The sequence below is a fragment of the Octopus bimaculoides genome, chromosome 6 (genome assembly GCF_046866305.1).
Source record: "Octopus bimaculoides isolate indiv1 chromosome 6, ASM4686630v1, whole genome shotgun sequence".
Taxonomy (NCBI): Eukaryota; Metazoa; Mollusca; class Cephalopoda; order Octopoda; family Octopodidae; genus Octopus; species Octopus bimaculoides.
In genome coordinates this window covers 119,748,052-119,774,829 of record NC_142933.1, presented here as the reverse complement: position 1 = coordinate 119,774,829, position 26,778 = coordinate 119,748,052, and the positions used below count along the sequence as shown (strand labels likewise).

The 26,778-nt window shown below is 36.5% G+C and overlaps 1 protein-coding gene across 4 annotated transcripts in view; it reads left to right on the top strand.

Moving 5' to 3' along the window:
• Positions 1-26,508, top strand: part of LOC106873602 (uncharacterized) — a 278,507-nt gene extending 251,999 nt beyond the window's left edge. For all 4 annotated transcript variants that reach the window (XM_052968519.2, XM_052968516.2, XM_052968517.2 and 1 more), the window contains 3 exons: positions 5,715-5,774; positions 18,788-19,421; positions 26,204-26,508. In XM_052968519.2, coding sequence (XP_052824479.1) covers positions 5,715-5,774; positions 18,788-19,257 — 530 coding nt within the window. In that variant the 3' untranslated portion in view covers positions 19,258-19,421; positions 26,204-26,508. The remainder of the gene's footprint in view (positions 1-5,714; positions 5,775-18,787; positions 19,422-26,203) is intronic.
• Positions 26,509-26,778: the final 270 nt, after the last annotated feature.

Here is a 26,778-nt window from a genome sequence, read left to right as displayed (position 1 = left end):
ATAGAATAAGTTCTAGGCTTTAAAAGATAGTTCTGGAGTAGATCCGTTCAACTAAAATTCCTTCAAGGCGGTGCCCCAGCATAGCCACAGACTAATCTCGGAAACAAGTAAAAGAAAGGATAAGAGAAAAGATGCAAATCCATATGTATATATATCCGTCCCCACTCGCAATATATAAACAAAGAAACGACCATCAGTCGCTGATCTTGCAGCAAGCTAAAGCAGCTGGTTTTCAAATCTCTGACAGATTTCATGTAGTAACAGTACTAAATTGTAATGTCTGTACCACTTTTACGAGGCTGTTCTGTGCGGAACGTATTTTACAACATTTTAACCCAGGAAGACATCTTTACCCGCTGGTTTACGAATTTTTACAGTGATATGTTCCTTGCCTAGCAACTAGAGAATTTTAGGAATGCTTTCCGTATGTGACATATTGCTGTGTCACACTGTTGATAGTATTTTCATGTCTTCTTTCTGCATTCTTCAAGAATGCCATCCTCTCCTACGAATTCTGTAGGTTTCTGTTTACCAATTCCAACGTTCCAGTTCTAAATTATGATTATAAATACGAACTTTTCGTCAGAGTAAAATAGCAACAGAGCCTGCATTTATTACCACGCATATTCTCTTTTCACTAACCTTTGGTGAAATGCTCGGATCTGACGGTGTTCTATATTAAGAGTGCAATGTCTGATCAGTTATATTTATAGCGCACGCACACACGCACACACACACACACACACACACACACACACACACACACACACACACACACACACACACACACACACATCAATTTTGATTGGTAACTTGCTCCAAGCACATTTCAGTGTTGATTTCAAGTCACGGCATATGAGAATATGTTGTACATTTTCTCAACAAAATCAACGATGGTTACTTTTTGTTATCACAACATGAGAAGGCAGAAACAAAATGTATAACTTCAATTTCTATCTTATTCTCGGATAGTAAGTTTTGAAGTGAGACGCGAAATAATGTTAATTATCGTGGACTAAGGTATTCCCCGTTTGTCTATTTTTTTTTTTATCTAGCCTGAGAAGTGGCTACATAAACGTAAGGAGATATAAAACACCTCCTCCTCTGCAATTTCATATTAAATAGATTTGATCTACAGATATACAGTCTCATGAGATATTATTATACACTTTGTGTATGGAACTCAATACTGAAAACAATTCAGCCGAGCTACTTACATCAAGGAATTATATCATGCATCAGTACATACTTAGATCGCGGAGAGAATTTGATTCCTTTTCTATACTTTCTATATAAGTATGGTGTTGTTGTGTGGTCTCAAATAACTCTTAATTAAGGAGAGGCATAATCAACAATCATGGCTATCCGATCAGAGCAAAATGGTGTATGCTTCATTAACGAGAATATGATTCACCAATGCAATGCTAAACTTTACCAAATGATGTGTAAATATTTCACTCACATAGACAGACGTGTAGGCTCCCTTCAATATCACGTTGTAATTTTTGTTATTTTCTGAAAGAACACATTTAGGTTTCTTTTAATACTGAAATTATCATTCAATTTACTGATGACTAAATAAATGACACAGTCTCATAGAATATCCTATCAATGCGTTCTGGGTGAATTTAGTAGACGGAAACTGTGTGGAAGCCAATGGTGTGTGTATGCATGTATCTTTGTATATAAATATGTATTTTCTTGTGTGTCTTTGTATTTGTCTCTCGCGCCTGCCAACCGTGTTATTTGTTTGTGTCTCCGTAACTTGGCGGTTCAGCAAAAAGAACGCGAAAGAATAAGCATCAGATTTAAAATAAGTACTAGAATTGAACTTTCGGCTAGACGCTTCAAGATGGTGTCTCAGCATGGCTGCAATCCAATGAATGAAACAAGTAAAAGAATAAGAATATACAGATATCACTATAGTCGGAGTTGAACTTGTCTAACAAGTGGCGTTATCTGAGACCGTGAGTTAAAACTGAAACAACAACATCGTAGAAAAGTCACTTGATAACACGCAAATGTGTTAAATTCATTTCAAATTGATTTATTTCATGGTGTGTTTGAAGTTTCGTCGCATAACTGTGACCTACCCACTGACACATGCAGTAGTGACCCATTCGCAGTCGTGCAACGTTAACGTTAACACCTCATGTGATATATATTTGTGCATAAAGTAAAATTAACAACTTTATACGTTTGTAAATTGCTCTTTCACGGTGTAGCTATCAATATTTGTGCTAGTAATTCGTTTTAGAATATTGAGTTATAATAGCTAAGAAGTTCTGATCGTTGAATTTGTTTTTTTTTTTAATTTGAAATAATACATTTTTGGTGCCATCAATTTTGTTTACATTATCACTGAGAGATGTTTATGTCTGAAAGCAATTATAATTACGGTAGTCTACGCGCAGCAAGACCGAATGGCCTCCAGTTTTCTGCTTATTTTCTTTTAATTTTACATGTATTATCTTTCCTTTTAGTAACTTATGCACAAATTTCATTTTAATGACATGAGCAAAATGTTGGATTTTTTTCTGTAATTAAAGCTTGATTAAAATAAATATTTTAAATGGGTTTACAAGAAATATAAGAATAAATTTTTAATCAGTATTCCAAATACGCTTATTTAATCCAAGAAAACTCTGGCAAAGCTCAATTAATAAATTTCTGCCGACAAAATTGAATGTACCCACAGATTTTAATGAAGAAACGAGACCCTCATTAAAAATGAAACTTTACTAGACTCAGAAGAAAATTACAATGTTTTCCAGTAGTTTGTGATTGTTTCTCTATAAATGAAATTCATTCATTCAAACCAATAACTAAACAATTTCTTTCATGAGATTCAGAAAAAAAAAATAATTGCAACTACCAACATCGATGAGAAACGCAGTCCATTTTTGTATTTTACTTTGTTTGCCTCGGGTAAAACCATTGGAAACAATCTCCGTTATTAGAGATTATTTTTAACGATATTGAAATAACGAATTATTTATGCTTTCCCAACTTTTCTTGACGTGTTCATTTACTTTCACTATTCTGCACAGTTCAAAGAGATGTTTCACTACATTTAACAAAAAACCAAAGAAAGTAATCGAAAATAGATATGTGGATTTAAGTGGAAATGATAAGGGGAACCCAAAAGAACTAAAGTGTTACGAAATCCTAATGTCAAAATTGTATTAATAATGCGTTCTAACATAAGCAAGAGGCCTGAGAATGGGCATGACGAATAACAAGAAGAGGAGGAATGTGTAAGTCGGGTGACCTGAATGGAGATGGCATGAATGCAACCAACTCCGAAGAACAGAAGACAATGTAGTAGTATTAGAAAAAGTAGAATGGGTGGACAGTAGATCTGTGGAGTATGATGGCAAACTGTATTTAAGTTGGAGAGAATGATATTCAAAAGCCATCTCTTCTACTCTGAAGACATTTGTAGGCTAAGTTCTTTGTGCAAAAACTGAATTGAAGTGACGGAATGCAATGGAGTTGGATTGTTATTATTCCAATACTTCCCAAGTCCGTAAACAATAAATTATACGACCATTGAGGCGAGTCTTGCAGAAAAAAAAGTGTCTGAAGACAAATCAAGTCGAATGTATTTACGAGCGTTGAAAACTAATGGAATTTTCCTTTTCCAGCAAATAGATTTCAATTTCAGTAAGGATATGTAAAAATGGTTGAAATCAACGCAAAATATTGCGCAAGAATGTTTAAATCTACGTAAACGTTTTCACACGAAGTTCCATTTTCTTCTAAAGTCTTTTAGGATAAAATCCCATTATTTAAACTAGGTAAATCTAAATGATGACTATCGACTTTAAGATTAGTTTAAACAGGAGTCCTATACCAGAAAAGTTTAGAAAATGAAGAATGTCTGTATTTTTCCTCGCAATATTATTGGAACAAATTGAATGTATAATCTAAACATCAAGAAGTGTATGAAACATTTTGTGGGTGGAAAAATTGGATGAGCATCGGACAAAAAAGTATTTACTTTCAACTATTTATATTCTGGTTTCAAATTTTGACATAGTTTAATGACTTTTATTTTTCCAGTGTCAATGAAATGAATATCTGTCAGATTCTGTGAATCTCTTCAGTAGTTTTTCGGTCTCTTCTAAAATTGATAAATTATTATTACAGAGAAACACCGGGTGTCACAATCAGCAAGGGGCCAGTTTAAATGCTTTGTGATATTTAGCTACCGTCTGATTTCAAATTCATCTGGGATCAAAAGTAAAACACTTTGTCTAACAGACTTCAACAGATAAAAAAAATTAATAATTCTTTTATTTGTTTCGGTCATTTAGGCTGCGACTATGCTGGGACACCGCATTGAAGAATTTTTGGTCAAGATAATCGACCCCAGTACTTTTTTTTTAAGTCAGGGACTAATTCTATCGATTTCTTTTGTCGAACCGCTAAGTTATAGGAACATAAATACATCACCATCGGTCGTCAAACGGCGGTGGAGGACAAACACAGACACAAAGACACACGACGGGCTTCTTTCAGTTTCTGTCTTCCAAATCCACTCACAAGGCTTTGGTCGGCCCGAGGCTATAGTAGAAGACACTTGGACAAGGTGCCACGCAGTGGGACTGAACCCGGAACCATATGGTTGGGAAGCAAGCTTCTTACCGTAATAGTTTCACATTCTGGCACAAGGTGAACGATTTTTGAGAGGAAGAGCTAGTCGATTACATCGACATCAGTACTTGACTGGTACTTATTTGACTGACATCGAAAGCGGCAAAATTTTAACCCAGACGACGAAATGCCCCTGGGTATTTTGTCCGGTGTGCTAACGATTCTGCCAGCACGCCACCTTCATAAAGATAGTTTTGTTTCAAATTTTGGCACAAGGCCAGCAATTTCAGTGTAGTAGGTAACTCGGTTACATCGACCCCAGGACTTGACTGGTACTTATTTCATCGGCACCGAAATGATGAAATAGCTTAAAAACGGCCGAAATACTACTAAGCATTTTGTTCGGCGAACTTAATAGCTTTGCCATCTCGCCGCCTCAATGATAATAATAATGATTAGAAGAAGAATGATCACGCTGAATGCTTCCCCACACACAAACATCTCTATTTAATGACTTGAGGTCGCTGAGCAGATAACCCTGCTTCTAAGGTGACCCCAGCACGTGCACTTGCACTGCGTATTCTAAATAAAGTTATGCTCGACAGAAGGCGGAAGGTGAGACGTTTACCTTATTCTTATGCAGGGATAGGGGTCTCGTCAATCCAACCGGTTGTCAGTTTCCAAAAGCGGTTCCTTACAAACTTTCGTTGATATTCTCTCTGAAGTCCCTGAGGACTTCAACACCGTCAGGGTATTAGTTTTTCTTTTATGGCAGTGTTTATATTTCTAATTGTATGGATGATGTTTTTGTGTTGTGTTGTTTGTTGGTGAAATCATCCTGATTGATGTCCATGTCTTTTAACCGCCGTCTTCATTATATTTATGGCATTATAGTTTATGGTTCTTACGGATTGTACTTGGTTTGAATGTATAATGGCTTTGATGGTATTTGTACTGACGGTTGTCTTTCTGGTGGTGAGTGTGGTAATGGTGGTGGTGGTGGTTGTAGTGTGGGTAGTGGTGGTGATGCTGATGTTATTGTTTTTGTTCGGTATGTTTTTTTACCAGCATTAAATGTTACGCTTTTAATGTAAAATCATTTCTTTCTATAACAGGTCTTTACACCGTCTTTTTGGCAGTCAGCACAGCATTGCCTATCGCCATGATGACAGCAGGTAAATAACTTTAACGCTGAGTTGTCTTTTCTTTTTTTTTTCTTTTTGATATATTTATTTTATTTTGCATTTTTCCGAATCCGTGAATTTAGTAATTTGTAAACACTTATTCGTTTGAGTGAAGAATTGGAAGAAACATAATTGTTTTACTTTCAGACGCAGCTTCAGCGTGAAAAAAAAATCGAATTTAAAAACATGATCGAACATTTTGAAATTATGTTAATAGTGAATTACTATTATGAAAGGCAGACTCTAAGTCTTTTATAACACCAAAGATATCTACTTCTGGAAAATTTATTGCAATTTAATTCAGATGCTACAAGAGCAGGGAAAAAAGACTACTTCTGTTTTTCGGTCAATGAGGAAAATTTTGACTAAGTTTTTTTTTTACTTTTTTTACATATACCCTTCTTACGTTACCAGTTCTTATCCAAATTCGTGGTATTGGTCCATTTGAGTTATCTACCTTAGATCATATTTTTTTCTTTTATTATGTTTGCAGTAACATGGATAAAGAAGGTAGCGAGCGGGCAGAGTGGTTAGCACGTCGGGCGAAATGCTGAGCGGTATTTCGTCTGTCTTTACGTTCTGAGTTCAAATTCCACCGAGGTTGACTTTGCCATTCATCCTTTCGGGATCGATAAATTAAGTACCAGTTGCGTACTGCGGTCGATGTGATCGACTTAATCCCTTTTTCTCTCCTTGTAACAGTAATTGAACGGGTCCCAATAACTTATCTAATCATACTATAATACTTGATGCTATTGGATTTATAAAATTGGATTGAAAACCTTGGAAATGTCATGTTAGCAATTTAACATTAGCACAGCACTTTATTGCTGTAAATGAAAAGAGAAATTTGTCTTTCTAAACAACGCCTCGAAGTTTTATGGAATATAAAAATCTCAATTGTGTACATTAAAAGAATCTCTGCTTCTAATCGTTTTAAATAATTTGTAGTCAAAATTCATAATTTTTTTCTGATGAAATGTAAATTATATTATATTGTAGATTATGTGAGATTGCAAAGAAAAAATACTTCCAACCATTTTATATATCTCTTTTTAATCACAGAGATAAATACTTTAGACTTTCGTTAGTCATTCACCATTTATTCATGTTTTGAGTTTTTTTTTTATTCTGTCTTACCAAGGTGCTAAATTACACTTTAAATTTACATTTGTAATAAATATAAAACATATTTTTATGTAATAAATGTAAAATTATTACATACACATACATACACGCATACATACATATATAAATTTAACGTATATATGAACATATATGCGTGTGCATGTGTGTATATATTTGTGTGTGCATATATATGCACATATGTATATGTATGTTTGCATACACACACACACACACACACACACATATATATATATATATATATATATATATATATACGCATAGAGAACTTTAAACTGCATCAAGTAATGGGGTTCTGATTCGGTATTTCCAGGGTTTTGAAGATTGTAGGACCACTTCTTAACCCCTATTGTTCCGAGGTCTTTGATCCAGGGTATTAGAACCTGTCAGGGTCCCACCTATGAGTTATCATATATTGATATTCCGAGTGCAGGGACACAGAAATACCTTTAACTCGTGTTAGGGTGCGCAGTAAAATCACTGCAAGTGAGGGACCCCAACCTGTTGTCACAGCATCCTTCTAGGATCTCCATACCAGCTCACCTGCATTCCTCTTATAGTCACTCTTTATCCCTTGGGCTTAGTTCTCATGAAGACTCTGGAGTTTAAGTTCAAACCATTTGACTACTACAGTTGAGGTCTAGAGATGCTCAACTGGTTTTCGTTGGACAACCTACAGGACGAAAAACAAAACCAGTCGATGGACTGATGAATTCGGTAGAGTTAAAGGACATTTCTCTTACAGCTGGGAGTGAAAGACCCCTAGTCCTAGTTTAGACATCTTTCTAGGAGAATATAATTCCGAAATAACACGCGTCTTATTGCAAAGCCAGAAATCTTGACCTTGTAGGTGAGACTCTTAGCGGTGTTGTGCAAGCTGTTATTGACTTTACATTTCAGCGCAGGCATTACTGACAGGCCTTGTTTTTAACATTTATGGTAAGATAATTTGTCAGTAACGGTTATACTCGTCTACGACTTGATAGCCACCATGTATGTAAGTATGTATGTAAGTATGTATGTATGTATGTATTGTGACAGTTGGGGGGAAAAAGAGAAGTGCCGCTGACGCCTTTTCAAAGCCTGAAAGCCTGATGGAAAGATGAGATGGAGAGAATACATTAGACCCAGATCAGAGACCGGACCCAAATATTGGCAACAGAGTGTACTCCACTAAAGACCAGTCAGGTGGGGATGTCGGTAAAATTCATTTTACCGATCAATAACATTTTATATCGACTGTCTATTTTTTTTTAATGTTTCAATGAAACACTTTAATTCCCACCGAAGTGATTGCTGAAGTTTGTAAAACACTTGATGTGTTGGTTGTCAATTTTCGTTCTTGTTACCTTTTTTTATTTATTCTTGATTGTAACATACCTGATAATTATTTTTAATGAAATCGATCTAAGCTTGTAATTTTATATATTCTTTTTTTTTTTTAATAGTTTTCTCTTAAACATCATTAATTCCGTAGGAAATTGTGTCAATTGAACGCTTCCTCCAGACATAACTGTCCAAGTGCTACGTTTTATTCTCTTCATTAAAACGTTTAATAGTGTTTATCAGCTACTGGAGTTTTCAAATGTTCATATTTCGTATTTGCAGCATGAGTACCAGATCTCATGTTTTCCGTCGAATCGGCGAAGACCGTCTGGTCGTCCTTAAGGATAACTGATGACAAAGTGCATTACAGAAGTCTTCAGACTTTTTCAGGAGGGACAAAACCTTAATCACCTTCAAAGTAGGATCCTCTGACTTCAACGCACAAGTTGTAGCATTCCTGCCACCTTGTGAAGGCCGTGGAATTCCTCCTAAGCGAAGGTAATCAAAACCCTTGTCACAGCCTCCTTCACCTTCAAAATGTCAATCCTTGTTGGTTCTCTTTTAGCTTGGGCAACAACCAAGTGACAGGGTACAAGGTCTGCACTGCAGGGTGGGGTGTGAGGGACAGTTTTGATGTCCATCTCTCACAAGTAGTTGATCACCAGGGTACTTGTCACTAAGCACCCTCGGAACAAACTTAGCACAAATTTTGCGCATGTTCATATCTTCATGAATAATTCTGTGTACAGTTGCCACACCAACTCTAAACTAAAATGTTTAATGTCTTCATAGACGCGTGACGGTCTTCTCCACCAGCTCCGATGTCCTGACGTTCCTCTCCCTCAGGATTCTCTCATCGTCTCTTACCTTCTCTCTAGCGAAAAAGTTAATCTATGTGTAGTCTGTAGTCTGGAGCATTTCATAAGCTTCTATCGCGTTTTACCCACTTTAACACAAAACTTTATTGCATAGCGGGTTTGCAAACGCCCTGAATGCATTCTGCAAACCAATCAGCTGTGACAAGCTGTGTATTTTTTTTTTTTGTAGGGTGTGTTCAAATTGTTGTTACAGCTGTCTCCTTCACTCTACAATAACAAAAGTTGGCAGATAAGCTTATAAGATCTATAGTAATGATGTACTAAAATTACCACAATCTACGAGAGTTATAACTACCTCTCCTAAAAAAGCCTCAAAACTTCTGAAACGCACTTCATAAGATTCTTGCCGTGTTTCTATTTTCAACATAATGATGATACCTATTGGGTCTTCCATTGTTGTGGACGATGACCAAAGACATCACACGAGAGAAGAAAATGGTACGTCTGGCTGTAGCCGATCAGTCCGATGCGGTCTTGAAATGTTCTGCTGATGGCCAGATTGGGCATCGGTGATCTGCTGGGACTGAGAGCGAGGAGTTGGCTCTGGCGTGGCACAGCTCACGTTTTCTGTGTGCCCTTGCAATCCTGTTCGATACGTAGGAGGTGGCACCTCTAATAGTGCAGCTTCGCCCGGTAGGGCGGTCTTGCACTTGCATTTTCCTGATGTTGGAGTTGATCTCAAAGCTCTTCAGTGAGGTTTTGAGTGAGTCCTTGAAGCGCTTTATCAGTCCACTTTGCGTGCATTTAACTTCTGTTAGTTCGCTCCTGGAGAGGCGTGTGTCAGGCAATCGAACAAGACGGCCTGCCCATCTGACTTGCCCTCTCCTCAGCAGTGTGTAGATGCTTGGCAGATCAGGTCGCGAGAGGACTTCCGTGTCTAGGACTTTGTCTTGCCAGATGATTTTCAATAGCTTTCTCACATGGAAGCGGTTTGGCTTTTTGACGTGGAATTCATAAACCATCCAAGTCTCGCAAGCGTACAGCAAAATAGGAAGTAGAACTTGGCGATGAGGACACCAATTGTAACGATGACACTGATGGTGACCATGATGATGATGATGAGTAAGGAGTAAGAGAAAGGAAGGAGGGAGAAAATGGGAAGAAGGTTGACGGTGAGGAGAGGGAGAAGATAACAGGAGGAGCCTGAGGAAATATTTAATCTTAACAAAAGCTTCTTTGTTAAAAAAAAACCCAGGATGTGTTTCAGAATATTTTTTCAGTCAGACAAATAACATCGTTTAATCCTTGGAACAAAAGTCTTTAATTTGGCTTCGAATTCAAGACGGGGACTTATACGTGGGGGCTTCGTTTACTACAAATAGCTTCCCTCGAATCACACATTAAATAACAAAAGAACGTATTAGATAACCAGTGCAATCTATCCCGAATCAAACCAGGATTGTCACGCTTGGATTGCTTTTGGTCATCTGTCTGTTCAGTCAGATTTGACTTGGTGAACGTCCATTGAGAAAGATAAGTGTATCTTTACTCAAATGTTTGTATAATACCGTTATTATACAATGTCAGCCAAGAGTTAATTCATTCCCCTTGCATGCCTCCAATTTGATTAAAGTTTCTGAGTTAATTCCCTTAATCTTTTGATACTGTTAAAGGTAAATAACATTTCTTCTAATTATGGGTGTAATTTCAATTGATAAAAAAAATTCTGTGGTTCAGTACGTTAAGTATATAAGCCCACGTTTAACTCTATATTCTTTATGCAGAAGGCAGCGCTGGAAAATTTTCCAGTGTCATTAATATAATAGACATTAGCTTTTGGCTATTTATGCTCGTGTTTATAAAAGTCTGTATGAACGTACGAGGGTGTGTGTGTGTGTGTGTGTGTGTGTGTGTGTGTGTGTGTGTGTGTGTGTGTGTGTGTGTGTGTGTGTGTGTGTGTGCAAGTATGTGCATGTGTGTACGTATGAGTGCACGAACACGTTTATGTTTTTGCATGTTATTCTCCAGTGATGAGGTGACATAGTGTAAAAAGTTATGCCATGCCCATATCAGCTGCAGGCGAAATAAATATTAAGTTAATAGTGTTGTGTAAATGTTACATCTGGCAATGTGTAGCTGTAATGTGTAGCTTGAAATGTTACCAATATTAGGCTGAATGCTAATTCAGGAGATCACTCTCTCTCTCTCTCTCTTTCTCTCTCTCTCTCTCTCTCTCTCTCTCTCTTTCTCTCTCTTTCTCTCTCTCTCTCTCTCTCTCTCTCTCTCTCTCAACAATTTAAAATTACTCAATCTACATTAGTGCATCTAGGACTACATTAATTTTTTCTTTTTTCTTTTTGTTTTTTTCTTTCAATGGGAATGTCAGGGCTAAAATGTTTTCGTCATAGGTTTACCCGGTCAACGTTGGCCTCGAACTAAACAACAGCATTGTCCTTAGGTTATCTACATCTGCTAAGGAAACTAGAGCTAAACACTCTTTTCATGATCACTCGAGTTCATAGGTAGATTTATCAATTTACATTTTACCTCGACAACTGATCAATACTTAACTAGATCTTTTCATATATGTTACTGTTTATTATATAGAAGAATATATTTCAGAGAAGTTTACTGCGTTAAATAGAAGCCACAAAACCGACTTAGCCTAGATAAAATATTTCACTCTTAATGGTTTACCGTGTGTACTGGAGGCCCTTGGTTGGTTTAATATCTGAATACTGAACTAAGAATATCTGCAATTTTTGGATAGAGGAACAATCGATTATATAAACTCCTATATACGACTGTTAGTTACTGTGATTGTGATTAATGGAATATTAAGAACACATATCTAGAAATTTAAGTAAAGCCGGAACTCATTTGCACTTAGACACAATGAAACAAATTACAATTATGTGAATTAGCTTTAAATACAACGCAGTGCTAATGACGGGATCGAACGTTAAACTCTCTGTCTTTAGCAGCAAGTAGCAGATTATAAACGTTGTCGTTTTCTTTCATTAGAAAACAATATTATTTGAGATATTACGATAAATCAATGCTGAACTGAAAAGTACAGGTAAATAAGAAACGACTGGAAGGCTGAAGATATGAAGATATAAAAGGGGAAGAGAGAACAGTAAGAGGAAATAATCTTACGAACAGAGAAAATTGTTAGGTAAATTATAGTTGTATGTTGGCGATAGAATAAAAAATCATATTGCCAACATGACAATTCTATTTGGTGGAAGATTAATATCATAGCTGTGGACTTGCATTGTGTGTCTTGAGCCCAAACTGTTTTCTAATTCCTAATGCTATCAGATTGAACGCGCTGAATAGTTAAGATAAACACACTTAAGACAAACAAAAGTCTTCTTAAACAAATACATAAAGGTAACTCTGTTTAGTTGTGATTGGATTTACTTTTGACTATCAGAGAAGGATCAATTGTTCTAAGAGAAAATATCAGTGCACGGTTTGTGTTTTATAAGAAACAGCATTATCTAAATCAATTGAAGCTCACGTTGTTTGGTTTGAGATTAAATAATCTTTTAGATTCTTACCCAACTTTTAAACACGCATTCTTTACCATTTCCATTTAATCCTTTATTTATTCTTTCTTCATTATGATTTTTTTAATATATATTTTGGCATAATATAAAGACACAATACATGTTATTTAAATGAATATTTATATATGACTAAATTGATTACTGAGGCTTGTCTCTGTGGTAACTGAACTAGTGTCACTGGGTATTCAGATAAAATGGCGGCTTTTTAGATAATATCACGAAAAGTTAGGCTTATCATTATTTTTAAAGTTCAGTTACAGATGATACAGTATTGCCGAATGCTTAGGAAATTCTCTTCGCAATCTTGAGATCCGGGTTTTGATTACGCTACTTGGCATCTTGGAAAGGTGACATTTTTCTATAGCTTATGGTTGATTCATACTTTTGGAATGAAATTGGGTAGATGGAATATGCATGTAAGCCTGGCGAAAGGACTGTACTTCTAATGCAAAAGTAGATCGTTTTCACACTGTTCAACGCTGATTACGCATAAGAAGTACTTAAAGAGTAAACGTGTCTGTAGAATATTCAGCCACTTACACATGAATCCAATGAGCCTCTTCGTTCAATTGATCGAACACTTCATCTCTCACGCTCGGAAATTCTGACAGAGAACCATTTATTCAGGTGTATGAATTATAAACATTATCTAGTTAGTGTTTGTGTATGTATATATACATGCGTTTGTGTGTGAGAGAGAAAGAGAAAGTTAATGCTCAACACGAATTGATGGATAAATATTATTTATTTGTGGCTTAACAAGAAAACCAATGATGATTTCATTGGCTGCCTTGTTCAATAGTTCAAGCGTACCACATGGAAATATTGGTGCTCGTGGGGACTAGTACCAACATTTCTATATGGTACACTTAAAATATTGTGAAGATCTTTTCACACGTAGTTTTTGTTTGTTTTAACAGTATCTTATCGATGAATAAGTATTGATTCCGTACCTTAGTAAAATGTAATATGCATGGCAGGGCTTTAGGAATCAGTTTATCACAGTTTACCTACTTGTTTTGCATCGCTTAGCCTTGACACTGGACTCCTTGATGAAGTCTGAAGGGCTTCATTGTGACAAACAGCAGGGCTACTTTTAGACTTGGTGGAGCACAACTTTCCCTAGATCTGATCACTGCCAATTTCTTCCTAATTAAGAGAGCAAGTGAGAAACAGATCTACAAAAATAAAGAGTTTGGAGAAAGAGAGGAATAGACTTCAATACAGGAATCTAGTTTGTCCACTCTGAAACGAAGGAAGGCAAAAATTGATGAGATTTTAACACAGCGCAGTGAACCGAAACGATTACTGAAGGATTTAACTTAACGCTCCAATGACTCAGCTTACTGACCACTTCCGGCTAATGTTATCGATCTCCAGATACTGAAGTTCAGAGTCCACTTTAATTAGGATGTGGATTCTGAATATGTGTGCGTCTGCGCGTGTCTGTACGTATGTGTGTATACACATACATACACATATATGTATATATTGATGCTTATACACCCGTCTATATACATCTATATATATATATATATATATATATATATATATATCGTCAGTGGATCATATATCCGAAAAAGAAGCCCACTCTAAACGTTAAAGCAGAGATATATTTACAGGAAGTTAATTATATGGCTGGTCATAGACTGACCAATGGTTTCGCATCCATAAAACACTTCGCCTTATAGACGATTCGTCTAACTCTAATGGGCGCGGACATTGGAGCCTGATGAGTCGTCCATAAGGCTAAGTCCTTCTCAACATATAGAGATCAAATTCTGTTCTAAATATTATAAATCAGCAAGTGAAATTAATTCTGAATATCTTAGTAATTAACTCTCCTCTTCTATGAAATACACAAACAGTTGACACTTGATTGGATTTTCTGTTGTTGTTTCTTTTCTTTTTTTTTTTTTTTCGACTAAGAGGCAAACTTAAATTCTTTGGGAAATTTTCTGTGAACATGAAACAGAATATTTTATGTAAAATTGATCGAAATTGACGCTGGTGACCTGCTTCAATCATTTCACTTAAACTCCTTATGTGTGTGTGTGTGTGTGTGTAATTATATGTCTGCGTGTGCACACCTATGTAATCTCATTATAATATAGACATTTAAAATACCTAACAATGAAATGTACTTGCTTGTAATGCGCACACACATACACATATATATACACACACATATATGTATATATATACACATGTATACATATATTTACATATATGTGTGTGTATGTATGTGCGTATGTTTATATATATAATATATGTACGTATACTTGCATATATATATATATATATATATATATATATATGCATCTATATGTGAGAGTGGTAGGGAGGGAGAGTGAAGGAGAGGGAGAAGATAATTGACTGACAGACTAGGTTGTTATGCACCGTACATAAGTATACACAGCTATGTGTAAATATTAGTTATACATAGGTAGATGTGTATATCAATTTTGTTTGTATTTTAAAACAACTCTGTATGTGAAAGAATATAGAGACAGGCCAAACAGACAGATAAACAAAAATATTGTAAGTGATCTAACATGAAATAATATTTAAACTGAGTCAGACAAGCAGACATCTTCAGAATTTATTTAAGAACTATGTTGTCTTTTTTTTTTTTCATGTTTTGCTCTTTTCGTTTTTGTTTAGTTTTGTAGTTCGTTTAATTTTTAATATTTTATTTATCATATAAAATAAACAATATCTGTTGAGCCATCACTGCAAATTTATTTAAATATGTTCACAATATTTAAAATCTTTTGTTTATAGTCTGGTGACAATATATTGTCGTTGATGTTGGTTTCTTTGACCCCGGTTCGGCCCTAATTGAGCAGACACCGCACCTTAGACATTTCAGGCATAACAATGTGTCTTTTTGCACACATGGTAATACGATAGCTAGAGTCATTCTCCTTGTGAAAGTTTTGAGGGAGATTTGGTAGAAATATCCGATAGAAAAGTGACCACGCAGAGACTCCGTAGCTAATATGGTTTAGATAATAATGAGTATTATTGGTTTCAAATTTTGGCACAAGGCCAGCAAGTTTGAGGATGGAAGTAAATCGATTACATCGACCCCAGTGCTCAACTGGTACTTATTTTATCGACTTCAGTGCTCAACTGATATTTATTTTATTTCATTGACCCCGAAAGTAGGAAAGGTAAAGTCTACCTTGGTGGAATTTGGTGGTGTATAATATTGAATCACTGAGCAAAGCGGCGAGCGGGCAGAATCGTTAGCACACCGGTCGAAATGCTTTGCGGCATTTCGTTCGTCTTTACGTTCCTGGTTCAAATTCCGCCGAGGTTGGCTTTGCCTTTCGTCTCTTTCGGGGTCGATAAAATAAGTAACAATCGAGGGCTGGAGTCGATGTAATCGACTTACCCCCACCGCCGGCCTCCGAACCTGCTAGCCTTGGATCAAAATTTTAAACCGACATTAAATTACTGAGCTGTAAAGTCATTGTTGAAGGTTTTGCTTCCATATAGAAGAAACCGTGACTGTATTTACTTCAGAATAATGAAGTTTCGGGTTCGATCCTATGTGTGGCATCTTGGACAAGTGTCTTTTAGTGTAGTTTCGAATTGATCTAATCTCTATGAATGGAATTTGGTTGACTAAAACTATATGGAAGCCCATCAGATGATCGATAATTGTTTTGTGATAGCTACTCTAATCCATTTTCTACTTTAACACCACACTTTGGGTGCTTTGAGTAGATCCCACATTGTTGCAAGGATTCGAACTTGGTATTCAGTCCGGGGATAAGTTGACATCGTAATGTGTCATTTTCTGCTACTGTAACCCATGGGTTCGAGGTCCACTGATCCTTCTCCATCCCAATTCCAGCACTAAGGTCAGAGGCCCTGATCTCTGCTCTGAATAAACCCAAAAAATACTCATATCTTCTTCTCACTCCCTATCTCCCACTCTTTCTCCATCCCTCCGTCTACCCCGTCTCTCCTTCTCTCTCTCTCTCTTCTCACATGATGAAACGAACCGAGTATTCCAGTATTTCAAACTTATATGAAACAGTTGTCAATATCACATTTGTCTATTCCTACGGGTATCGAAGACGCATGGCTTAGTGGTTATAATGTTACGATCAGAGGGATAGCGGTTTCAATTCCTGGATCGGCTGTGCGCTGTGTTCTGTTTCTGAAAAAAAAAACGCGAATGACCGTTTAGAGATTTCCTCGTCAGTATGGTTTAGATGCTAATGAGTAATATTGGCTTCAAATTTTTGAACAAGGCTAGTAAGTTCGAAGGAGGAAGTAAGTTGATTACATCGACCTCAGTGTTCAATTGGTATTTATTTTATCAACTGTGTTTTACTAGCACTTCATCTCACATTACTCTAATGATCTCTTCGACACCTGACGTGTGGTACACCGTGCACCTGTTCAGGCAACGTCGATTTGATCAACAAAGTGAATTAATGTACAGTATAAACGAATCATTCGTGCTGGTTGTTCAATACGAAATTGCAGAACCATCTTTCTCGGACTACGAAAGACTACTATCACTCATTCGCTCATTCTTACTACTGATAGCTACTTGTAAGAAACTGACATAACCATGGACTACGCCGACAATGCAGCTCTGGTAACAGGAAACGAACTATGGTCCATACTAGTAGTCAAATACCTTATCTAGTCCGTCACTGCAATTTTCCCTTTTTAGTGATCTGTAATACTTTCCAGCTTTTAAGTGGCTATTTAAAAGTATTCTACAGGGTGTCCACAAAGTCTGGGTACATGGGGATTACCACATATTTTAAGAAATTATTATTTCTTATATTTAATTGTTCATGTTATGATTTTATTTACTCCATGTACCCAGACCTTGTGAACACCCTGTAGTGTACAATTTTCAATAATTATTATATAATATTGGGATCTTTTTAACTAGACATAATGGCTTTAAATATTAAGGGTAGGGAAATAAAATGTGTCTCTGTTCAAAATACAGATCTGACTCAAAACACCGGATGCTTTCTTCCTGCTATACACCATTCGCTATCAAATAGTTTAATATCAAATAAATCAATGATGTAGCCATCACTCCCTAGCATGTGTGATCTGTTAGCATGAAGCATGCTTTCGTTAATTATTGTAGGTACCTATGTGATCACGAACAGACCCTCCTACCTTTGAATCAGCGGAACATCGAAGATGTGACAGCTAGAAGGAGAGCAAGCTGCACCAGTACTCGGCTGATACACATTTTCCGCTGAGAAGACTGGAGCAACAGGGAACGAAATGCCTTGCTCAAGGTCACAACATACCACGCGGTTCAGGAATCGAACTCACAGTATTATGATCGTGAAGAAACCTATGTGAAGAATTATTACAAGATGTAGACATCTTCTTTGTAGGAGTTGATCATCTAGTTGAAAATTATAGCAAGAAAGTCGTTAACTAGACTCTAAAATACATTTAAATTGATAGAGTGGGTTCTAGAATACTCTGTTAGCACTTACAGCAAGAAAGGAATCTGCTAAATATCCTCTTATGCCAGTCGAAGAGTAAGGAATGATAGCCATTAGTACAGTAAGTCTCAAACTGACAAATACCAAGCCCCACAAAAGATATTTAATGAATGTTTTGGCACCCAATTTTGTATTAATAAAATGACAAAATAAAGTTTTATAAATCTTTCTCCATATAATTCTATCTTCGCCTTGTTGGATAAGCTTAAAATATTGGAAACCATCTAAACTTTATAAACATGGCAGTTTCTCCGTAATTTGATGGAAACTGTATAGAAGACCGTCGGGTGGATTGCACTAGTACTTAAAGTACAATCTTGTCACACCTTGCTTTATGTTGACTCAGTTGGAGAATTACATTAAGAGTTACATGTACATGGAATACTCATCCATTAACACGTTAATTCACAAGCTTTTTATATTCTTTTCCAGTGGATCGAACAGCTGAATATTTACAGACGCACCCCACCACCCACTATAAAAACATTGTTAGTTGACAGAGCTGCAAAAAATATTTCATCAATGTTTTTTGGTTTTATTTCTTTTTAATATATTTTCGATTTCATAAACCATAAACGAAAAAGCTACTATTGAATATATGATGTTTTTTTTATTGAATTATTTCTTTACAGGTGTGAAGTATCTGAACGATTGTCCAAAACAGCCTAAAATACCTGTGTACCTGCTGGTCGGCGGTTGCTTCGGCACGCTAAAGATGGTGTATACAATATGGCGTCAAGTTCGACAGCGTCGTTTTGACAGTTTACCCGATCTCGTTGGTTTTGATCCCACTGAAGAAGCGATTTTCTCAACTCGTTCCTATCGCCTCATGGACACAATTCTCGTTCTTTTCCTCATTTGCTGGATCTTAACTGGAACTTACTGGGTTTTTCTCATCTGGAAACCAAACTTCGAGCAACTGCTACATGACCCCAACAATTGGTGTAACAAATCTGTGTACGGTCTGGCATTTTTCCAGATTATTGTTTCATACGCATGGATGGCACTAGCCTTATTGACTCTGATCGGATTGTTTATATCCTACTACTGCCGGAGATCGAAACCTGGCGAACAAAGAAGTCAAACTACAGACGTGAAGTGATGACTCTGATATTTATAATCACTGATCAAATATATAAAAAGCGAAGTCAAAAGGGGTATAATTTTGTGACAAAACAATAAATATTGTCTACGGATTTAAAGCTTTACGTAATGGATTCTAGGATCACCTTGAATGTTCATGTTTCAGCACGAAAATGAAATAAGGTATATTATTATTATTATTATTATTAGTCAAGACGAAGAGCGCGATTCGATTGTATATAGATAGATGGCTCTTGATTTTAGCACGAAAACGATCAAGTTTTTTCACTGATAAAACATATCGATTTTTCAATTTCTGATTCATGTTTGAATGGTTCGAAGTCCATTGGTCCAGGATTGGGTTCAACACTGGAGTCTAGCGAAACTAACAGGGCTGAGAAGGAATAAAATGCAAAAGCTGTAATTTACATTACGATTTTCCTTAGACACCCGGCTGCTTTGGTGATTTCCCGCGCTCTTCGTCTTCACTATTTACCTTCGTGAAGAGTTACGTCAATCTTTTTTAAAATATAAAAATCAAGTAGATTGATTTTATTATTATTATTATTATTATTATTATTATCTTTCAATTTTGTTCCCTTTCTTGCCGAGTGTCTTCCCAGCGCTTACGGCAAAGAAACTTACTATATACATTGGTATGCCATCAAAATAAACACACCAGATTGTTCATTTACAAAGGCATGAGATAAGAAAAAATGAAAAAAGAAAACAAAGAAAATAAGGAGGAAAAGGAAAGAAAATTCACAGCGACAGTGCTCTACTCAATACGTGTGACCAGTTACCAGTTAAGACAATTTTATGCACTTCCTGCATGGATGATAAGCCAGGGATCATCCTCAAATAATTTTCAGTTCCCTTTTTTATTATTCCATGCGCTCCTGCAATCACTGGTATTGTAAATGTCTTTCGATTTCAATCAACAAATCATTATATTTTCTGAGCTTATCAGATTCTTTTGCCGAGATATGATTACAATATATGTTCATGTCAATCAATAAACAAATTACAGTGTTTTGGTCTTTCACAACAATATCTGGTTTATTAACTTTGATGGTCCGGTCTGTATGTATTGGAAAGTTCCAAAGAATCGTAACAATTTCTTCTTCAGTTACAGCCTCAGAATGGTGCTTGTACTATTTGTCAGCAGATTTGATTTTAAAATGCAGACATATTATCCAGTGTAGATATTAGCCAACTCTGTCATGTCTAGAGTTATACTCTTCTGGTGATAAAATCTTACACCTAGAGATTAGGTGGTCCACTGTCTCAATCTCATCGTTGCAGTATCAGCACTTTGGGTCTACTCCATTTTTCATCACATTGGCTTCGTAATTCCAGGTCAGTAAGTTCTGACATTGAGCAGCTGAATTAAGCCTTCGTTCTCTACCTTTAGTCCTTAGTTCCGTGGCCACTGAAGAGTGTGTTTCTGGTCTACATCAGCTTGTTTGCCACGGGCCACATATTTGCCTTGCAGAGGTCTTTGTTCCCACCTATCAGCCAATTGTTAAACGCCTTTTGCTTTGCCATTGATTTCACCTTCTTTGCAACAACAGTTGTCACACTTCCATCATGCTGTTTAATCTGGATATTGTGCATGAACTCACTAGTAAATCTTTTGCTCTCCTTCGTGACAGAATGAAGCTTCTTACGTTTCTTGTGGTTTTTAACATCCAGATGTTTCAAGATATTTGACCACTCCAGTTGCGGCGATTTTGTAAGAGGTTTCAAATTGGATCGAGTCTCACCCTCCTTGGGCTCTGAAAAAGTAAAGACGATCTGCATATGCCTTTGAATGGTGCATCTTATTGCAAGCCAGCAGCTTACGGATTTTCCAGTCAATCTTCCTTATTTCGATCATATTCCAGTTCAACACATTGAAACTGTAAATAAAAACTGGAGCTGCGAAGGAATCTATGGCTAACACCTTTTGACGTGCATTTAACTCTGATTTTGGGACTCCTCGAACTCTCCTGTAGCATTCCTCCCGGATCTTCTCTTTCATGCTTGTATGCTGAATGCCAGAGCTCTCATTTATTCCAATGTATTAGTAAATTTGTTCCTGCTCAAGTTGTTTCATAAATGTGTCAACATCTAACACCACTGAATGTGAAGTCTTCAATTTCCCTTTCTGGAAAGTGGCCTTGGCATTTTTATCAAGACCAAATTCCATCCCGATGTCATCACTGAATGCTTTCACAGTACAAAATAGACTTTCAAGCTCATTATCGTCTTTGCCATAGAGTTTTAAGTCATCCATGTAAAATAGATGACTTATTTTCTTGTCTTGTTATTATTATATAATTGTTCAATGTTTGGTAGTTTGAGGCAAATTTCTACTGCATCACCTGCCACACCTCCGTGTTGCCGGGGTGTGTGCAGCATTGTGTGTTCTTTTCTGTTGTTGGGAGAACACAAACACTTCCCGGTATTGTATTGCGTTAATTATTTTTTTTTTGTTGAGGTGTGGTGCAATCTTTTGTTGTATTATTGCTTCTATTGTGTGTTGAGTGTGTAATGCGTTGGTTAAAATAGCTTGCTGGTGAAAGTTTATTTCAATGGATATATCATTATTATTATTATTAGCTTAGACGCTTTTATGTAACTCAAATTTATTGTATCGTCATGTACCATCCTCGATCTTTTTGTAAATCCTTAGTAGTTAATAAATGAAACACTATATTATTATTATCATTATTATTATTCAATAGCCTTATCTTTATTGCAAGTTTTCTTTGCTCAACCGAGCGCAGCTTTGTGTGCCCTGAGAATGTGCTGTAGTCTGTTTTGGTGCTGTCATTTTTACTGTATTGAGTGTTGTACATAATATATGAGTTGCTAGCTGCGCTATTTTTCTGTGTTACATATATTCATAAGTCCTGGAGTTTGTGTTATGCATTTGTCTGCATATTTTTTTTTACCATACCTAACGCACCTATTATTATAAAGATGTCTTCCACCTCCAGGTTTCACATTCGAGTTATCTCAATTTCCACATCTTTGTTTCTCTATTCCGTTATTATTATTATTATCATCATCATCATCATCATCATCATCATTATTAAGGCGATGAGCTGGCAGAAGCGTCAGCACGCCGGGTAAAATGCTTAGCAGCATTTCGTCCGTTCTTGCGCTCTGAGTTCAAATTCCGCCGAGGTTAACTCCGCCTTTCATTCTTTTTGGGTCGATAAATTAAGTACCAGTCAACTGCTGAGGTCGATGTGATCGATTTATCCTCCCCACAAATTTCAGGCCTTTTGCCTATAGTAAAAAAGATTATTATTATTATTATTATTATTGTTGTTGTTCAGTAGTCTTATTTTTATTACGTGTTTTCATTGCACTAGCGAGCGCAGCTCTGTGAGCCTTGGGTATGTGCTGTGGTGCTCTTATTTTCACTGAGTTGAAAGTCCTTTACTAAGGATGTGTTCGGTTCGTAGTTAGTGCTATTTTCTGTATGTTTTTTTCTTCTGACAACTATATCTGGTCTATTTGCCTTAATTTCTCTATCTGTGTGTATTGGCATATCCCAAAGTATGGTTGCTTTCTCGTTTTCTGTGACCTTTTCTGGCGTGTGTTTATACCATCTTTTTTCCGTTGTTATTCCATAGTGTTGGCATAGCTTCCAGTGTATGTAGGTCCCAGCTCTGTCGTGTCTGTGAATATATTCCTTTTAAGCCAGCACTGTCATGATTGTTCTTATTTTCCTGTCTATTTTGGTTAGTTCATTTTGTGTCCAGTTAAGGATAGTGTAGCTGTAACTTATAACTGGGACGGCTAAAGTGTTAATACCTATTATCCTGTTTTTAGCATTGAGCTCTGTTTTCAGTTTTGATCTAACTCGTCTACAGTATTCTTTCTTTATTTTCTCTTTCATTTGTGCGTGTTGTATCCTATCTAGTTCATTGATTCCTAAATATTTGGGTGTCTGGCTTTGGTCTAATTCTCTTATTTCATTGGCTTTATTTAGTGTGATGTTGCTACTCTTAATTAGTTTTCCTCTTTTTAGGGTTGCTTTGGCACATGTTTCTAATCCGAATTTCATATTTGTTTCCTTGGTAAATCCATGTACTGTCTGTAGTCGTGTTTCCAGCTGTTTATCATTTGTAGCGTATAGTTTTAGGTCATCCATATATAAGAGGTGGCTGATTGTTTTGCCGTAACATTTGTATCCGCATCCAGATCTGCTTAGCATGCGAGATAATTATGCTTATAATGTCCTTGTGACAAATAAAATAATTTTTTTGTTTGTTTGTTATTGTTGACGTTTACGGCTTGCGCTCAAATCCCATTGAGGGAGACTTTACCATTCATCATTCTGGGGCCGATAAGATAAAGAACCTCGAATATTATTGACGTTCACTTCGTCCAGAATTTGTGACCCGATCATTGTGTTTGAAATCTTTATCATTATTGACGAGGTTTTCAATTAATCAAACAGGGTTCATAGCCTAATTAACTAAATCATCTAATTAATTTCAGCAGTAAATATAACTGTTAGATCAAAAGCTATACAAAAAATGAATCCGTAATTTCTCTTTCTCTTTCTCTCTCTTTCTCTCTCTTTCTTTCTCTCCCTCTCTCTTTCTTTCTCCCTCTCCCTCTTATTCTCTCACACTCTTTCTCACACACTCTCACTCACTCACACTCTTTCACACTATCACTCACACTCTCTTACTCTCTCTCACTCTTACTCTCTCTCACAAACACACCCTCACTCACACTCTCTCTCTCTCTCACAAACACACCCTCACTCACACTCACACTCACTCTCTCTCTCTCTCTCTCTCTCTCATTACTGACGAAGTTAAATATTAAAGGCTGATATAGACTCAAAACCTCACTTTCGGGCCGAGGAATGGAGTTGATAACCTCGACCCAACAGCTGACTGCTACTCTATTTTATCGACTTCGGAAGAAGCATAAAAGGCATAGTTTACCTTGCTGGGACTCAAAAAGTAAAGATCCATAACTAAATTCTGCAAGAGATTTTTCCTGCTGCTTTAACGATTCTGCGATTCTGCGATTCTAACAAATATCATTCACAGTTAGAATCTTTTCTCAGCTGAAGATATCTTCGAAAGATATCGATCAAGTGAATTGGGCTCATTTAAACGCCGTTAAAAACAAAATTTGCATATTTCTTTGATACACCTTATATTTCTGAGTTAATATCGGCCTTTTGAGACGTAAACCAGATACCAGGCAGTTCTTTGAACTTAGGTCTATATTTCTTTTTTTTTTTTTTCAAAAATTATTCAAATGATGTTTTAAATTTAATCTTTAAGTAAAACTTAAGTGAATCTTAAGAGAATTTCTAATTCAACACTGATCAATAACTAAATTATTTATAGTATTATGCTTTAATCAGTTCGTTTAGCCTAAAGCCCTGCACGTCTCTAACTGAAAATTCTATCGAAATCGACTTCAACTTTCATCAATCCGAAGTCGATAACATAAGAATCAGTGTTGTGTTGGGATTGATCCAATCGATTCATTTTGAATTTAAATCGTGACAAAAATTAAAATACCAGTTGGATAATGAGGTGACATAAGCCATTATACACTTTCAAGAAATTTGTGACCAGTGGCTGTTTTAGAAATAAAAACCTCCGATTCGTGGCTGTATACCAACACGCAAAATAATTTTTATAAACATATATTTATCTGGTTATTCATGCTAGTGCTAACTACAATTGACTCATCCGATATTCAGCTTTTGTCAGCCTTACGCTATAATATATATGCATATGATTTCTACTATAGGCACAAGACCTGAAATTTTGGGGGAAGGAGCCAGTCGATTAGATCGACCCTAGTACGCAACTGCTACTTAATTTATCGACCCCTAAAAGGATGAAAGGCAAATTTGACCTCGACAGATTTCGAACTCAGAACGGAACGACGGGCGAAATACGGCAAAGCATTTCGTCCAGCGTGCTAACGATTCTGCCAGCTCGCCGCCTTAATCTAGGTATCGAAATCGAGGTTGATTATCCATCGACCTCAATGTCCTACCACCCATAACCAAGTGGAACTTCCGATGCGTGACAGCTTTCGATTGACGGAGTCGTTAGAGCGTTGGGATCTTGTTCAAAACGGGGGCACCAGTATTTTCTTAACGAAACACTTTGAAACTCGGGACACTGGTAGAATGTGTCATATAAAACATCTTTTTCTCGTAGTCTTCTTAACAAAAAAACGTACATCGCAAGTTATTAAATGTTAAAGTTGTCGTATTTCTGTAATTTCAACCAATGACTGACGTCCATTCAGCCGTGAAAATTAAGTGCTGACTACGTAAACAAACGATTCGCGGCGGTGATAAAATTATTATTTCCTTGTCAAAAAATGGCTGAAGCATATTGGCAGTAGCTAATAAACCTTTCTATTATAGGCACAAGACATGGTTTTTGAGGGAAGGAGCAAGTCAATTAGGGTTAGGGTTAGGGAAAACGAACACACGTGTGTTGCCTTTGCAAAATGTCAGAAGTAATGGAGATTAAATACGCATTACACCGCTTAGGAGTAACTGTAAACAGCTGAATACTTGTCAGTGATTGGTTGAAATAAATCCGAATACAAAAATTTTTTTCTGTTCTATAACACAAAATAGATAAGTATACGAAGTTTGAAAGTCTTTCGGTACCAAAAGCACTACATAAAACATTAATGAAAACTGGTGCCCCCGTTTTGAACAAGATCCGAGCGCTGGAGTGTTCCGGCGCACTGAGTTCAAACCCCGCCAACTTCCACTAGCATTTTTTTTTTTTTGCTCGGGTGGGAGTCAATAAAGTACCAGCCGAGTGCTAGTGCAGTCCCAGGTATTACTTATTACATGTATTTAATACTAATTAATGTTTAATTAACAGCTGCGACGACTGTTTCGAAATAGTCTATTTCTAACATGTTTTTATTTATTGCTTTTTTTTCCCTTTCTCTTTCAGACGACTTCTCACTGTGGGTTCCAATTTCCCTTTGTTTCTGACAGTTGCTACCTTCCGACCCCCTGTGTTATACCAATGCTGTTCTGTATAAGCAGCACTGTACAAGTCATCCTCCATGGAACCAATGTTCAGTTATATTTTAATATATACCTTCTACATCAGCGATTCTCAACTCTCCCGCTGTCATTTACCCCCTCGGCTTCATGTATTTCCCCATTTATCCCCCCACTTTATTCCCAGGCATTAAAATATGCATAACCGATATTACAAGCACAGAAAACAAAAAAAAAAGGAAAATGAAATAATTGCATTATTAAGATTTTCTGCATTACAAAATTAATGATATCCATGCATTATATATTTACTCACCGTTAAGTAAATCTTTTATTCCACCAGGGGATGAATATATTTTCTGTTGAGAATCACTGCTCTTACCCTTCCAAAATAACATTTACATTTCATACCTCGAAAAAAAAAAAAAAAATGGAATATTTTTCTTGTTTGAAATAAAAAAAAGAAAGAAATCCCATCTTAACATTCCTTTATATTTCAAGAATCGATCGCCGATATATTTT